At 40.2% G+C, this 16320-nt stretch overlaps 1 protein-coding gene across 1 annotated transcript in view; it reads left to right on the top strand.

Moving 5' to 3' along the window:
- The first annotated feature begins 2918 nt into the window (after positions 1–2918).
- The window catches only part of ARFGEF1 (ARF guanine nucleotide exchange factor 1), an 85030-nt gene continuing 71628 nt past the window's right edge, over positions 2919–16320 (top strand). The window contains exon 1 of the mRNA XM_071420539.1: positions 2919–3511. Coding sequence (XP_071276640.1) covers positions 3388–3511 — 124 coding nt within the window. The 5' untranslated portion in view covers positions 2919–3387. The remainder of the gene's footprint in view (positions 3512–16320) is intronic.

The raw sequence follows: 16320 nt of genomic DNA, 5'->3' as shown, positions 1-16320 counted from the left end.
GTAGATGTGGCACTTAAGGACAGTTTAGTGGTGGACTTGGCAGTGCTGGCTTTACAGTTAGGTTCAATGACCTTAAAGGTCTTTCCCAACTTAAATGACTCTAGTTAGGGATCCGTGTAAAACAAATACTCTAAACTTCACCTTTTCGTTCTCATGAGTTTTCTCATTCTCCTTTCACTAGAGATAATCCACTAGCTTTAAAAGTAATCAGCAAAGAGTTAAACATGTTCATGTAGTCTCTGTAACAAAATCTCCCCTCAAAATGCTTCCTCAAACTCCATAACTTTTTTTATAATTGACCAAACATTATTTTAGTAGCTGGCTCACCTACTAAATTAAGCTGTTATGACAACTAACTTTATTCAAAGCTCTAGGACCCAGCACACAAGGTGATCACCATTCATATCTCCTCCCTAAATGAATGCATGGGACTTTTTCTCTCTAATACATATGTAATATTCCCCCTGGGATTTCCATCCTTATTAACTCAGCTTTGGGAAGGAAACTGAATGTTAATCTACTGGACAGGGGATTTACAATAAGATCTCCCTGTGTGACTTCAGAAGCAGGCTCTACACTGTGGCAGAGTTTAGGCAGTGTTTTCTTGTGACTGGAATGTAGATGTAGTAGATTATCACCTGTGCCAAGTTACAAATTGAGTCAACAGAGCAGTTGTTTGAAACTGAGAACAGAATTTGAAGATTCAAACCACATTAAAAAATACCCAAACCAAAACAAGCATTCATATATTAGAGCAGGAAAGAAAGACATGGAACTGAGTCTTTTTTGACAGGTCTTTTTCTCCAGATGCTTCAGCAGTAATTCTATATGCTCAACTAAAGCATATTTTACATGTAAAATTATCTTGTGCGCAGAATATGAAAATAGACATTAATATGAACAAAACAGATAACTGCAGTGCTCAGTGCTCTTTACATGCAGATACTCTTTTCCTTCATATTGCAAGTCTATTTCTGCTAAATGGACTGTGAAAATCAATTGTAAACTCCATTTGCTAAATAACTTGTAAGGCCTGACTTGGCTAAGGGAATCTGGACTCAAATGATTTGTGCAAACCTACCAGCAAGAACTCCATGGAAATTCTTAACTTCTGCCATGTGGTCACCGGCAGGCAGCTTTGAAAGACCAAAGTAATTTTGACATCTGCATTTTTGAACTTGCACCTATGCATTAAAAAAAAAAAAAAAAAATTAGTCAATAGGCAAATGGTTTTCCCTAAATAAATTACTAAAAATAGTTCAAGTATGCTTAGCAATTTTGCTGCTGAAGACATGGTCTTTTGAATAAATCAACACATTCTGATTACAGTCTTTTTTCAGGAATCAATGTGCTTGGTGATCTGACTGCTAACTCTCTCATAAAGCTATGATAATGCTAAAATCAGATGCACCCTCTTACTATTTTCTGTATTGTTTATCAGTTGGGTGGCAAAATAGCCAGGAACCAGAAAAAGCCACTGGATCAAACACAGTAATTTCAGCAGAACAAGTGTTTTGCTCAAACAGATAAGTCTTGCATTCACCTCTAGCTTTAGCAGGATTCCTGGTCCAGTGTGTTCCTTTAAATGTCAAACAGAGGTACCCGTAAGGCATCAAGTCACTTTGGCACACATAATTTCTCATTTGGGAAACTGGGTTAAGCAACCTGGGCAGCATTAGCTGCCTCTGCACTGGGGAGCTGACAGCACTGTACCTTTACTAATGCAGCTACAATGGCTCTGTTGTACATAAGGAAACAGGTGCTCAAATAAATTCCTTACAAGGCCTTAGCACACGGGCATGGCAGCCTGGGCAAACTCTCTTAAATGTCCCATGAGGAAAGTCTTGTGAGGAGCACAAAGGTTGTGTTCCTGACTGATATAGCAGGACCACAGGAATAAAGAAAAGACTGAGAAGGTTTGCTGAATGCTCCATGAAGAAGGTGTCAGGATTAACTTCCAAAGGTTGTGTTCCTGACTGATACATGAGACCCACAGGAATGGAGAACAGACTGAAAAGGCTGCTGGGATAACCTCTTTGCGGTGTGCTGGCTCTGTCCTCAGAGGTCAGAGGTGCTCCCTGGTTTCCACAACCATCCCTGCTTCCTGCACACTGATGCTATAGCCTTGTCCCACTCTGCTCGAAAGGTACATCTAGAACTTCTGCTCTTTCATTTCCAGATTAATTTCTAAGATTTCTTTTTTAACCAGGTAAAATTTTTCTAAACCAGACCTTTCAGTTAGCGCCGAATTGGACTTCTAAATACTAGTCTACTAGTACCCCTGAGTGCAAAAGGTGGTCCTGTTATGTTTTTGCCGCTTACCAGTTAGGCAGGGTCCACCTGAGCTTTTTTTTACTTTTTTCAGTGCTCTATGCTCCTGGTGCACGTGCAGTGGGAAGAACAGCGCGGGATGACAGCGCTTTGGTTAGAGGATGCAGGCGATAGAGGAAGGGCACCCCGCGAACCCGCAGGTGTAAGCGGGCAGGGCTACAGGACCAGGCGGGGAGGGGCTGAGGAACTGCCCCGGGGAGCCCGCACACCTCCCACGCCCCAAAGCGCTTCTCCCGTCCTTTCTCCCTGGGTGCCGGGGGCTGCTCTCCCCTCGCTCCCCGTGAGCCGGAGCCCCGGGCGTTTCTCGTCAGGGAAGGCGACGGCCGTGGAAGGAGGGCAGCTCCTCTCCCAGGGAGATCCCCCAGCCCCGGCGAAGCCCCTCCTTTAGGAGCAGGTGGCGCAGCCCGGGAGAGCCTTCCTCCTCCTCCGTCTCCTCCTCCACCTCCCAGCGCTGGTGGCCCGGAAGGGAAGTCCTGCCCCTCCTCCTCATCCAGCTCCCAGGTGGCAGCGGCCATCTCCGTGTGTCCCTCTTCACTGCCTCCCGCGGCTCCGCTCCACCTGTAGCGCGGCCGCGGGGCGGGCAGAAGGCGCCTGCCCCCCGCCCTCCCGCTTCCCTCCGCCCGCCCTGCCTCCCGGGACACGGCCGCCGCTTCCTCCCGCTCCGGCTGCGGCCCTGACGTCGCTTCCTTCCAACATGGCGAGGGCAGGTTGTTGCTGCGGCCGCCGCCGCCGGTGCTGATGGAGGCGGGCGCGGGCCGGGGGCGGCTCGGGGACTGACGGGCACCGTCCGCGCACACACGCATCGGGGGCGGGAGGAGAAGGGAGGAGAAGGCTTCGTCTTCCCTCAGCCGCGGGGGTTGGCTGTCGGCGCCGCCCGGGCCCACCCCAGCCTCCCCCGGGGGAGCCGTCGAGCGGGTGTCGGGACGCCCTGCGAGGGAGCCCTTCCCCCGCGGCCGCCGCGGCCCCTGGCAGCGCTCCCGGTGGGAGAGGCCAGTGCCCCGCTCTCACTTCCCCGCTCCACCTTCCTCCTCCTCCTCTCACGGCTCGATCGCGCCCATGTATGAAGGGAAGAAGACGAAAAACATGTTTCTGACCCGGGCCCTGGAGAAGATCCTGGCCGACAAGGAGGTGAAGAAGGCGCATCACTCCCAGCTGCGCAAAGCCTGCGAGGTGGCACTAGGTGAGGCGCAGCCCGGGCGGGCAGGGAAGGGAAGGGGCGGCCAGAGGTCGGGGTGCGCTTCGGGGCCCGCTTTGCCTGTGTGTGTTTGTGTTGCGGGGGGGCTGTGCGGTTTCTGAGGGAACGAGGCAGAGGGACTTCCCGGCAGGGAAGGGCCGGGGGCGGTGCGGTTGCGGGCTGAGCCCTGGCACAGGTTTGGGTCGTGCAGCACAGCCCCCCGGAGGTGTGGGCGCCTGGGCTGCGGGCGAGCATCGCCCCTCGCCGGGAGCGGCCCCGTGCTGACAGCAGCGGCGAGGGCGCTGCGGCGCCCGCCGGGCTCTTCTCCTCCTCCTCCTCCTTCCCTCCTCCTCCTCCTCCTCCCCGCTCGCAGGATGAATAGGCAGACACGGAGCTGAGCTGAGCTGACCTGGAAGCAGACGGCCGGCGGGGAGGGAGCAGGTGACAGGCAGCGGTGAGGGCGGAGGGACGGGTGAGGAAGAGGGGGTGGTGGAGAGCGAGAGACAATGACATCGGGCCATGTCTGGAGCTGGTGGCTCTTAGGAGCCGGGAGGGCTGCAGAGGGAGAGGATGGTCCGGGAGATGTGCGAGGGAGAGCCTTAGGCGAGTCGTTCCTGGTGGAGAAACAGCTGATGGGGAAGAGAGCTTCCTTCATGCATGGCAGAGCTGGAGCGGCCACGGATAACAGAACCACGGAGTTGTTAGGGTTGGAAGGGACCTCTGGAGATCATCTAGTCCAACCCCCATGTTGTTGGATTCCCAGTATGTGGGAGCGTTTACTTCGGGCCGAAGGAGGGGTGTTGGGTTTGTAGTGCAGCTGTGTCAGCGCCGCCTCGTCTGGAGGCGTCAGGGAAGTACCGGTGCTGGATAGTACAAAGCACATGTAGGCATCCAATTACAGGCAGCTTAAAAGGACAACTTGGGCTTCACGATTCTGACATGATGAGCACAGGCGGGCCTTGAGCCTATGTGGCAAAATACTGACATACTTACTGAAAGACTTGTAGAGAAAAACCTGTTTCATTTAAGTAATACGTTAAATGGATTATGTCCCTCCCTTTCTAGTGTAATTGTTTCTGTTTTGGAGATAATTATCTTGATTTTGTACAGTAATGTCTGATTAAATGGATTTGTTTGACGAGATAATGTTAAATTGAAACTTGCTTGTTTTAAAAAAGAGTGTAAGTAATTTGATGTTGTTCCCTTGTCATTCTATTAATTTGTATGTTAGTGCTTACTTTTTTTTATAAAAAAGACTCCTTCCTTTTCTTGATTTCTTTGTCTATGAAAGATCCTGACAAAGGGAGGGGCAGAAATAACCATACTTCAGCTATTTATTTCTTCTTAATTAAAATCAATGTGAAACAAGATTTTATTACATTTTTCATATATCACTAGAGTGGTTAACAATCATCTTATGATTTATACAGATGAAATTAAATTGATAACCCTTTGGCCCTTCTGTTGACTTCAGACTGTGCATTCAAGTTACAAATAAAACAGAGAAATGTTTTTTTTATTGTTAAACTGAATTTCTATCGAGTCTGTATGTCATCCATAGAATTAGACACTGATATTCATCTTGTGTTTCTGCCATACTTTATTTCAGTAGCCTGATTTATGTTAAGTATCATCCAGATCCCTCCAAGTATGGTCCATTGTGTTCCACAGATTATATAAAGCAAGCCCTCACTACTGTACAGTCTGCCTCTTGTATCATGTAAATTGATTTGTTTGAGGAGACCCTCAACACACATCCCAGTGGTTTCTATCCTACAGCTTCATTGAATCCTTCTCCTGTGGACCTGATTGGGGCTTAAACAGGAAAACAATGTGATGTGGGTATAAAAATCATTAAGGCAGGAAAGAAGAAATGGAAGGATGTGTGTACTACCTTACGTATATACAGGGGCTTCATGAGCTTGAAAAATATCAGGCATGGTATTTTTCTGTAGAAAAGCCTCTAACTACTGTAGAGACTTCTTGATTTTTTTTTGGTTGCAGCACAACAAAATACAGTTGGTGATTGTAAATTTAGCATGGTCCATTGTCTGGTTTTGTGCATGATCAGAAGTGGCAATATGTAACTCCTGAGTAGAGTAGTGCTCATGTCCATCTGTAAAAAAATTTTTGGAGAAAGGTACATATCATCCATGTTTCACACAGAGTACAGTTAGCCATTAAAGCTGAGCTATGATTTTTGTAGCAGTGTTTGAAATAGGATGCATGTATTGTGTTCTGTCCCTTTAGCTCCTCATCTGTTCAGACTACAGCTGGATGCTTCTTTGCCACCTTAAGCAAGAAGTACAGACTTCTTACTGCTTGATTTTGAAGAGCAGCAACATTAATGCATTAATGATAAAACATTAGTAAAATTGTAATTTAGAGTTGAATTTAATTTGGTGCTAAGTCTGGCCAAGTCAAACTTTACGGTTTTACTGGATTTTTTTAAATGGTAGTTAAATAAAGAGTAGCTTTTAAAAATCATGGCAGTACTTCCATGTCTTCCAAATCAACATCTTTTTTTTCAGTGTGAATATTTGATTAGTTGTCACTGAAGTTATGTGTGCTCCATTAAGACTTTTTTTCCAGCTGCATGACTGTAGTAAGATGTTGCTTTTTATTTACTGCTAATAATAGGTCAGATATTCTAACTAGTAGTTGTTACTAATTCAGGCTTTTTATTCCATTCTCTAAAGCCACTATTTACATTGTTTTATATTATTCGTGTAAAATTATCTGCTATTGAAGTATTTGATAAAAAAAGATCAGTATCCCTGTACAACAGACAAACTAATAGTAGCTCTGCTTTTTAGATTGAATTTAACAAGCAGGATTTTAAGAATCTTTAATGCCCTCCCTTTGTCATTTTTAATCCCCATATATTTTCTTATAAATCTGTTGCATTCCATTAAGATTATACATAATCTATTTTTAATTTGTGAGTCTTAGGGAGTGAAACCTTGCAACATTCCAGACTGTGGCAGTTTGACCTCTGAACAGGTGTTAAGATGAGGTCCTTCTAGTATGTCCATTTTTCCAGTGATTTGAAGATAAGAAAGCAAAATATTAATGAAGTAACACTACCTGAATTATAGATGTCCCTTAGTTTTTTAACAGGGATGAAATTAAGCCTTGATACTTGTAGCATCCTGTATTTGATGATTCACCAGGTTATGTCTGGGTTTATACAGAACAGTTGAGCTTAATTTAACTTTGTCCTTACTGAGAGGTTTCTCTCTCTTTGTGGAAAACACAAGATTTCTTTAGTCACCTAATGAAGTAGAGTTAATTTAGAGCTTTGTATTGTTTACTTTCATAGCAACAACTCTTATCTGTATAAGGAATGAGTTTATCCTTGAAATTGTCCACTTGTAGAAGGCATGAGCCAGCAAGCTGTCAGAAGGATTATTGGATTTAGAAGCTCCTTTTCCACTGAGTTACCTCCACTGCTGTTTCTGTATTGCTTTTCGACTATGCCACAGTCTAGGAAACCTTACTGTAAAAATACTGTGTTTGCATAAACAGTGAAAGGTCTTGGAGGAAAAAAATCTTCATCTGAACATAAAATTTTTAATAGACTGAAAAAAAATTGTCAGTGCTTCATGTCAAAATCTGGAGCGTGGATTTGTCTGCCTGAAAAGTGGTTTCAGAGCACTAAGCTGGGCACACCAGAATGCCCTCCTTGTATAAGTTCTGCTAGTTCAACTGCAAATCAGGAGTCAAGCAACTCTTCCATAAAACTCCAAGCCACAAGTGATATAAAATGATACAGATATGTCCCTAGTATGTACTTTAAAGAAAATTATGCATATGCTGCCTGGAGTTCTGGAGCTACCAACTGAAGAGGGCCAAAATTTAGTTCTAGAAGGTTCTTTAGTGCTCCTTGTATTGTTTATTTCAGTCTGTCATGCAAGGATCCTGCTGAATGATGTAGATCTCATGCAATGTGAAAGTGGCATCTCTGTTCAGTTTGTGCTGCCTTTATGTGTGTGTGTGGGATGATGGAGCAGTGGGCTATAGATAAACACTTAGTTTCTCTGGAAACAGATAATGCTTGGAGCAGAACTAACCTAGAGGTGTGAAGGTTCATCTGTCCTTATCTGTGCAGGTCTGCAAATGACATCTCATCTACTTAAGTTTTTCTGTCTCCCTTTTTACCTTTCCTAGTTTCATCTTGTGTCCTTTGCATATACAAGCAATCATGATACATGAGAATGAGTGTGGTTAATGGATATTGTATATGTGTAGGGAACTCTGGGTGCATTGGAAAATACCTTCCTACACTATAATAAACAGTTAAAGGTGCATTCCTGTCTGTATTTTGGATAGTGCTGTTCTTGGTAGGCTACCTTCTTTTTTTCATGAAAACTAGTTGTCCTTTTGTAGAAACTGAAGGTCAGAATTTTTTGAGTTTTTTCTTTGCTGGATACAAAGAGATTAGTGTTGCAATATTCTGTGTTGTCTTCATGTGCAATAGGCATTTATTTTCACAATTTACAAGTCACTATTGTCCACAAAAAAAATTTTTCTGGTTGTAACTGTCCTTCTGAAACACTTGTTTGTAAGCAAGAAGGATAAATGGAGATTTCATGTTAGTAAAGACCAAGATGGATGTGGGTTTTTTAAAAAACCAAAACCCCTGAAAATTGCAGCTGCCCTTCCATCCTTTTGCTTGCTTTACTGAGCTTGGACTTTAACTAGCACTTTCAGTGTGGTTAAAATCTCGTCTACTTTTGCAAAGATTTAAAACTTGGCTTGGTAACAGTAAGGATTAATTGGCCCTATAAACTGTTTTCCAGGTTGCCTTCAACATTTGATATGTAAAGTGCTGTTTATGTAGAGTTTATGGGGCTAATTTAAGGAAAGTTGTGTGTGTTTAGCTACTCTGTTGTTTCAGATGTTATCAGATCTTGGCTGTGCAGAGTGACTTAATTATATAATTCACCACTCTGAATTAATCACACTGTGCTGATGAGATTTAATCTCTTTTGAGAAAGGGGTGGTTGGCAGGATATATGTAAAAACACTTTTCTAGAAAACATGGTGGATTTTATCTAGGTCAGAAAAATGTTAATGGAGAGTGAATATCAAATACTTGGGTTTTGTCTTGGAAACTAAAAATGGTATTTCTTTTAGGTAACTTTGACTTTATCCTGAAATATGTATTCACTTAAAGCCTTTAATATTTTGCAACTTTGAACATTGATTTTCACTATCTTTTAAAATTTGATCTTGAAAGACTTCAACATATCTTTGTGACACAGCTTTTAAATACCTGTACTCTGCTGCATATTTTAGAGCCTTAATTAGAATTTTGAAGCTTAAAATGAGAAGTTGTTGCCTTGTGACCAGAATGCATCTGTTTCTCAAAAGAACTACTTGTACTGTCTTGTGGGGCTTTGGTCTAGTTGATTTCTCTTCTTATACCATTCTCTAGTGTATAACTGTTGTGATCGTAATATTTTCCTTTTCCTCTTGGTTCTTGTTTCCAGCTAACCACTGTGTCATTCATTCAGGATGACAACTGTGCCTGTTCTTATGTGTCTTCTTCATATACAAATGAAAAAAAAAACTGTTGACATCAGTTGTACATTCCAGACTTCTTCTAGAATCCTTCAGAAAGCAGTCAGTATGGAGATAGCATTTTGATAAGATTTTCTAAATATGTAAACTTGTGCAGTTGTCAGGAAGGATTTTGGTGTTTATGGGTGTTTTTAAAGAGGGAGGCATCAACCATTGGTGTTCTAGTCAGTCTCTCCTGTTCTTGGCAAACATCCTAGGTGAAATCATGGACTTTCAAAGATGAGTAAAGCTTGTCTTTTTGAGGGGACACCTAGCTGTCAGTTTGGGGGTTTAATTTTTAAACATACTTTTATCAGGTTGCTGATTAGTTTGTACTTTAAATGAATGCTGCCAGGAGCTTGGGAAGCAAGACCTGCAAACTTGCCCATGACTCTTACTCTATTCTGCAACAGCTAGTGGTAGATCAGTGACTCGAATAGGCAGGGGAAAAGAGTTTTGGGTTTTCTGTATCCAGCTGGAAAGCTTTCCTGTGTGATGTGTAAATTGATGGTTTGCAGGGAGAAAATATTCTGGTCTGTGAAAGACAGCTACTGCCAGTTGAGCTTTATAGGCTGAAGGGACTTGGGAAACAGCTCTGCAGATTTCAAGGAAGGAGGGAAATATTGTGGAAGTACAGCTGAGTAAGAAGTTTGATAATTTTTATCTGTAAAGGAGGCAGACCTTTACTGTGTGTGTTTAAAAGACAGAAGTAGTGTGTAGTAGCTGTGCTAGTCAGATGCATAGAGACATAGTTCAGTTAGCCTGTAGTTCTTTCCTGTAAGTACATAGTAGAAGAAACTGTAAGTTATACCTAGGCAAAACAGACCTTTTAGAAAAATCACATACAAGAGGTCCCCAAACAACCAGGGAGAGCTTAAAATGCTTCTGTAGGATTTTATAGAAAGAGAATATTGTACAAGGATAATTGGACAAATAGTAGCTGGTGTTTCTATGAAAAGCACTTAATGTGGTAACCAGAAATGAAGAAAACACAAAACCCCAAACCTACCAAACGCTACCACCCAGCTCATAATTTATAGACTCTGTAATGGAATGCAGGGGAGTGATAAAAAAATCCCTTTTGAGGGATAAGGTAGATGATACTTGTTATATGATGCTTTCCATTTTCAGTATAAATGCAGAGAGACACTAAAAATAGGTCTGTCAAGCCCCAAGAGTTTGAAATACCTGGCACAATTCCCTTATTGATTTCTAATCAATCTTGGGGTGCTGAGAAAATTCCAAAGGACTGGAGGACATCTGCTACTGTGCCAGCATGGTTACAAGGATGACCTAGGTAATTACTGGTGTATTGGCTTAATGTTGATTCCAGGCAAAGTACTGGAGTGACTGATACATATGTCAGTGAGAACAAAATTGGCAATCAGTAAGGATTTGAGAAAGATTTTAAAATAGTTTTCAAAAAAAGGCAGGTTATCTACCAGTTTTAAAATTTGGGGGTAGATTATAAGGCATTTTCACCACTTATTAGTCTTCTGTAACTCTTATGTTCTTCAGTTCTTAGCTTCAAATGATTAGAAGTAAAAATTGCCAAACTGGTAGAAAAATGGTCGATAACATTTCATTTGCATTGATAAATACTAATGAATTTTGGTGTGAGGGGTTACTTTGTGATTTTTGGTTGATTAATTTGGTTTGGTATTTTTCCCCACCCTGTTTTTCATGTTGCTTCTTTCTATCCACCCTTGGTCTTATCTTTTAGGTATTCTTGGTGTTGGAGATTTTGCTTGGGTTTCTTCAGGGGTTTCTGGATTTGGTAGTGTTTGCTGGTTTTCTTTAATTTGAAGTTTTAAGTGTATTAGTAGATTATGAGATTTTAGTTGGGAGGCATGAACTTTTAAAGAATTTGAAGTCTTGAGGAGGCTGAGCTCTTGTTATGGTGCTGTGGTCAAGAATAGCTTAAAAGCTGGGATAGGGAATGTGGATGTTGTACTAACTCTGTACCTTACACAACTTAGAGCTCTTTTGTCATGCATGGATGGGGTTTTTTTCTGAAGTCCACACTTTTTATTTAGAATTGTATAAACAGTTTAATAGCATAGCTACATTTTTCCAAAACCAAAGGTATCTTTTAATAGGACATTTAGGGCATGATTGCTTTGGACTTTTTTTTTTTTTATGACTTTCAGAAGGTTTGATTTTTTTTTTTCCCACTGCCACTCTGTTTCTGGTACTGTATCATATATACTCATGTGGTACAAGATTGCATAGTTATTGATGTTATGCTGTTTATTATTTGTTTTTGTTCAAATGGTTTATGTCTGCCGTTCAGTGCTCTTCAGGTTTTTTTCTCATTTCATGTATTTCTTATGTGAGAAAAATTAGATTTTAAACAGAATTGAAGTTACTTGCCCTTCAGATAAATGGGTTTATTCAGGCTCTCTTTTTTTGTCTACTCAAACACGGAGGGAGATAAATTTCAAGAAAATTATCCATTAATAACAGCAGTTCTGCACATACTGTCTTTAGCACTTGCTGTTCTAATAATCTCAACAGGGTTTGTTATGTTATTCCTACTTTTCAGTTAAAAATAAAAGTGTAATTAGGTTGGTAAATATTTTACAGGAAGATATTTTAGCCAGTGCTGGATCCAGGAGTGTTTTACTCCTTTTTTTATTTCACTTGAAGTAACCCCCAGGTGTCAATTTGCACTGCAGTTGGTTTGAATGACCAATATCCTTCACATTGAAATGTGCAGCTTTGCAGTTTGAGAGAAATGAGGGAGGAGATATTTTTAGGCTTTGAAATTGTTATAAAACTGTTGAGGTTTACTGAAGATCTTATACAGCATTTTGTACTATAGTTTAAGCTGTCCAGTTGAATAGTATGAGGTAGACTTTCAGAGCTTCAAATCTGTAAATTAAAAATAAGTGTACCACTGGTATGATTTCTTTGGTAGCTGCCCATCATATTTTAGTTTTCAAACTGTTCTATGAATTGATGCAGATGTACTTGCACAGAGCATTGTACATTTTAATGCAGGTTGTAAGAATAAGGGGAATGCCCTTCCAAGTGAAGGTATTTTTTGCAAAGGTGTAGTTCTGTTGTATGTAAAACTGACACACTGCTGCATGCCTGGGAAGTGACCTTGCAGGTGTTAACAGTGTGTATAAAGATCTGGGTGGTACTGTTACCTGGACTGAGAGTGCAGCAGCCAACATAAAGTCAGAGTTCTTTCTGCAGCTCAGGAAAGCTGGAAAAGGCAGAGTCTTAATTTGGCTTGCTTAATTTGGCTGATGGACTGTGATGTGTTCAAGAATATTGGCATGGGTCTTGTGTGGAGTGTAGGAAAGTGGATAGGAATAAATTAACCTTTGTTTCCATTGTTCTGAAATGGAGACAGAGCTTTATGACCTTAAGTAAAATTGCAAGAATAGAGCAGTTGCTTTTGCATGGAAGTTTGAAAGCTGGATAAAAACTAAGTGTCTGAGAAGTGTGATTAAAAATTTCTTCACCTGCATCAAAATGAGACACTTGGATGTTCTCCACTTGTGATTTAAGACCTGAAACCTGATTTTATGTGATTGTGCATATAAATAGATGTTAAAAGCTTAGAAATTTTGCTGTAAAGAGAAATAGTTTGCTTCTTTCAAATTGTACCTAACACTGTGGGATATATAGTCTGTGGTAGTTAGTGATGTTTGGAGAAGCTTCAGGTTTGTATCTTGGCTCTTTTTCCTCTCTGCACCTAAGTTTGACCTCCATCCCAGAGTCTTGCTCAGAACAAAATCCATGTTCAAATTCTTAACATCCTTTTGTATTGAAGGAAAGGCAGCACTTGGACCATTCTTTCCTTGTTCACCTTCTTATCACATGAAAGCTGAAGCTGCTGTCTGCTTGATTGCTCTCTAGGCCTTTCAGTGATGAGCTTGAGGCAGGTGGCAATTTCTTTGACTGACTGCTGTAGTTTGTAACAGTTTTTATTTAACAGTAATTACTTATTCTTTCTCCTTCACTGATCTTGTGCCTTTCCTACTTGTCTTTAGGAGCACTTTAGGACACGTTGTTAAGGAACTGTAAATTTACCTGTATTGTTAAATAAAAAGAATTTGCATAGTCAATGCGAATACATTTTTTCATAATACTGTATTTAGAACTATGGATGCAGTGGATCCAGTAAATATGGAACTGATGCCTAAAATTCTTCACAGTTTGGTAAGCAGTGGTAAAAGAAGCACTTTCTTGTAGCATGGCTGGTAACATGAGTTAGGGTTAGTAATACTTGAGTAGAGTTAATGTGTAATGATGGCCTTTTATGTAGCCTTCTACTTGCTGCCTTATGGGCATCTGAGAAAAGGAAGAATACTTGTCATATGAATAATTATCTTAATTTATGCAGTCTGGAATTCTAAAAAACATTACTGGATGAAAAATAAATTGTAAATAAATGTAAAGAACATGGAAAATTAAGATTTAATTGTATTAATAATGAATGTATGTATGTTGTACTGAAGGCAGTCACACTGGAGCTTTCAATAATACTCATATTTTTATTTCTTATGTTACTTAAATATCTTAGTCTGACCTGCTTTCTATATCAGCACTTAATGAAGAAATCAGGACTTTGGTAACAGTATGGTCACCTTGAATGCTTTGTTTAAAAGAGCTCACGTCAGGACTTCTGATATAAAGTTGGAGCTTTCTGATACAAGTTCATATTTTTGTTTGGGTGAAAATTACCATCTTGATATGGTTGTAACCTTTTTGGGGGGCATACCACAGACATCAAAATAAACTTAAGTCCATACTTTATTGTTATCCTTTTTTGTTTCCACTATCAAATATGAATTGTGAATTTTGTAAACAATCATTAAATTGTAATCTTCTGGCTGTCATCTTGTGGCTGGAAAAAATAATGATTTTCTTATAATTTAGAGCTACAGTAGGAGGGAAATGGTTTAGTGCTCTTTTAATTAGAAGGTTACCAGTAGTATAATTCATGTACAGACTTACATGTGACCTTCTAAAGTTTTAGTGTCTGAAACGGATAAGAGTCTTGCAGTGTCATGTGTTTTGTTGCTTTTGAAGTTACTGTAGTGAGCAGGCTACTTAATGGGAGTGTGTTGGGGGTTTGTTTGGGGATTTTGTTGCAATTTCTCTCGGTATCATGGGCTTAAAATTACCTTCTATTTAGTCTGAAATAAAGCTTAGTAATCTTCAACTTTTAAATTACTATTTAAACTACCCATTTCCAAAAGGGAAAAAAATAATTGCACTCAAATATCTACAGCAAGGTTAAAAATAAAATGTAGATTTTCCCCATATTATGAAGGGATCTTTTAATTCGATTCATAAACCTTGACACCACACAAGACCTTACTGTCCTTGGTTCTATCTTGTTTTCAACAAATCATGGTTCTGGTCATTTTACAGAAGAGAAACAGAGCTTATACATATTGAAAATGTTACAGCAAATGATTGTCCGTGTTGTCAGGAGGAAAATTTAAAAGCCTTCCCTTTTTGCAGCATGTAGGAAGGGTTACTACCCATAGTTTGATCAGCTTTAAATCTGGGTTTTATTTTAAAAATATTCTAGCAGTCAAAATAAATGCCTGTTTTGAGATGAAGATGCTCAGGTTACTGGCATAGAATAATCATTTATTCCAGGATTTCTTTTATTCCATGAGTCTGTTCTGTATGTATATTACAACTATTTAATATATTGTATACTTGTGTTTATGGAGGGCACAGCAGAGGTGTAATTACTTTTATTGCCTTGGGTAATCTGTGAAAATTGTATATGATAGCAGTTTGGGGTAGCTGGCTATATTCAAAAAAAGTATGAAATAAGGATGCATTATCACTGCTTTGCACGTGTGCTTACTGCTGAAAAAAAGGAAAAGAAAAAGGAATGTTCAAAGCATCATGTTACATGACAAAGTCTACTGAAGAGGTGGGCTGTGTGAAGAGGGGACATGTAGCTTTGTTCATACTGCCAAATGATCCAGAAACAAGACTGAGAAACATAATGACAGCCTTGTTCTGCAGCAGCCTGTCTTTGCCAGAATAAATGCAAAGCATTAATAAAACATTTATTTCAGTCTTCATTTGTCACCAACCAAGCAAAAGTCAAATAGAGCACAGTAGAAAATAACAGAAGTCTCAAGAAATAGTTTCATCAGTAGGTAACGCTGTCAAAAAGGAATGTTTGCTTGCTTATATATGAATGCCAGAAGTCTTTAAAAATAGTCAGCTGAGAAAGTATCAGTGGTTTTAAAATGAGGGTGCTGTCTTAGGCCAGGAATGCCTAAGGAATCCCAGAAAGGGATAATTTGTGGAACATTCTTAATTCCATAGCATTAATTATGAAGGTAGGAATGTTTAATTTGCTGTGCTTGACAGAAAGCTTAGTCATGGTAGGTAAATAAATTCAACTGCATTGACAGGTAACACTGAGTTAAGATGTACTGAGCAGCTCTTGTGTCCTTCTTGAGTAGTACCCAGGAATTGGTTTAAGATGCAGCAATTGAAGAGCTCACCTGTAACTGTGAGCAGTCCCATCACTGTATGCTCAAACATAGTCTCAAAGTAAGCTTTATAGCAGTAATGAAAAAACTTATTAAAGACTGTTTTTTTAATGTCAAAAAGGCCAACACAAGATGGAGGGATCAGAAAGAGGAGCCAAATCTTAGAGCTGATTGTTTGTCACCTGTTTTGTTAACAGTTAGTGCATATCAGCTATTGATAAAAGCTCCTCAAATCTTTGTGATAAAGCCAGTATGAGCTAATAGCAGAGAAAACACACCCATAATCCATATTGCTTGTAAGTGATAACAGTATCACAAAGTTATTTGGGGATTAGAAAGGTACTGAAGAAGATGAAAACTTAGCTTTTTACTGTTTGTGGAAGCTGAGGAAGTTCCCTATAGAGGAATTAAAATTAATGACTTGGGAAAAAAAATTCAATTTGAAGTCTAAACTAAAGCTCCTATTAACTTGCTAGGATTAGGAGTTTTTAAAGTGCCTCAAATCTGAAGTTGTTGGATTGTTTAATAGAACATGTAAGATTTAAATTTCATTAGTTGCTAACAAAGGAATGGGAGGTGTTAAATGTGACTAGAGCCAGCAGTTGGTTTTGTTTTTTTTTTTTTTAAAAAGTGCCAAGGATATGAGGGATGAAGAAATCTTGAGAGCTTCAGCCTGGCAAGTCTGACCCGTAGCAAAGAATAAAGCTTATGGAGAACAGAATGGATGTGTGTGCTGTGGTGAGTGTGGAATCAGTGTAGACC

The sequence above is a fragment of the Agelaius tricolor genome, unplaced genomic scaffold (assembly GCF_023055355.1).
Source record: "Agelaius tricolor isolate 1412-34295 unplaced genomic scaffold, bAgeTri1.0.p SCAF_2, whole genome shotgun sequence".
NCBI classification, from domain to species: Eukaryota; Metazoa; Chordata; class Aves; order Passeriformes; family Icteridae; genus Agelaius; species Agelaius tricolor.
The sequence above is the reverse complement of the archived record's forward strand: the minus strand, read 5'-3'. Positions and strand labels throughout refer to the sequence as shown.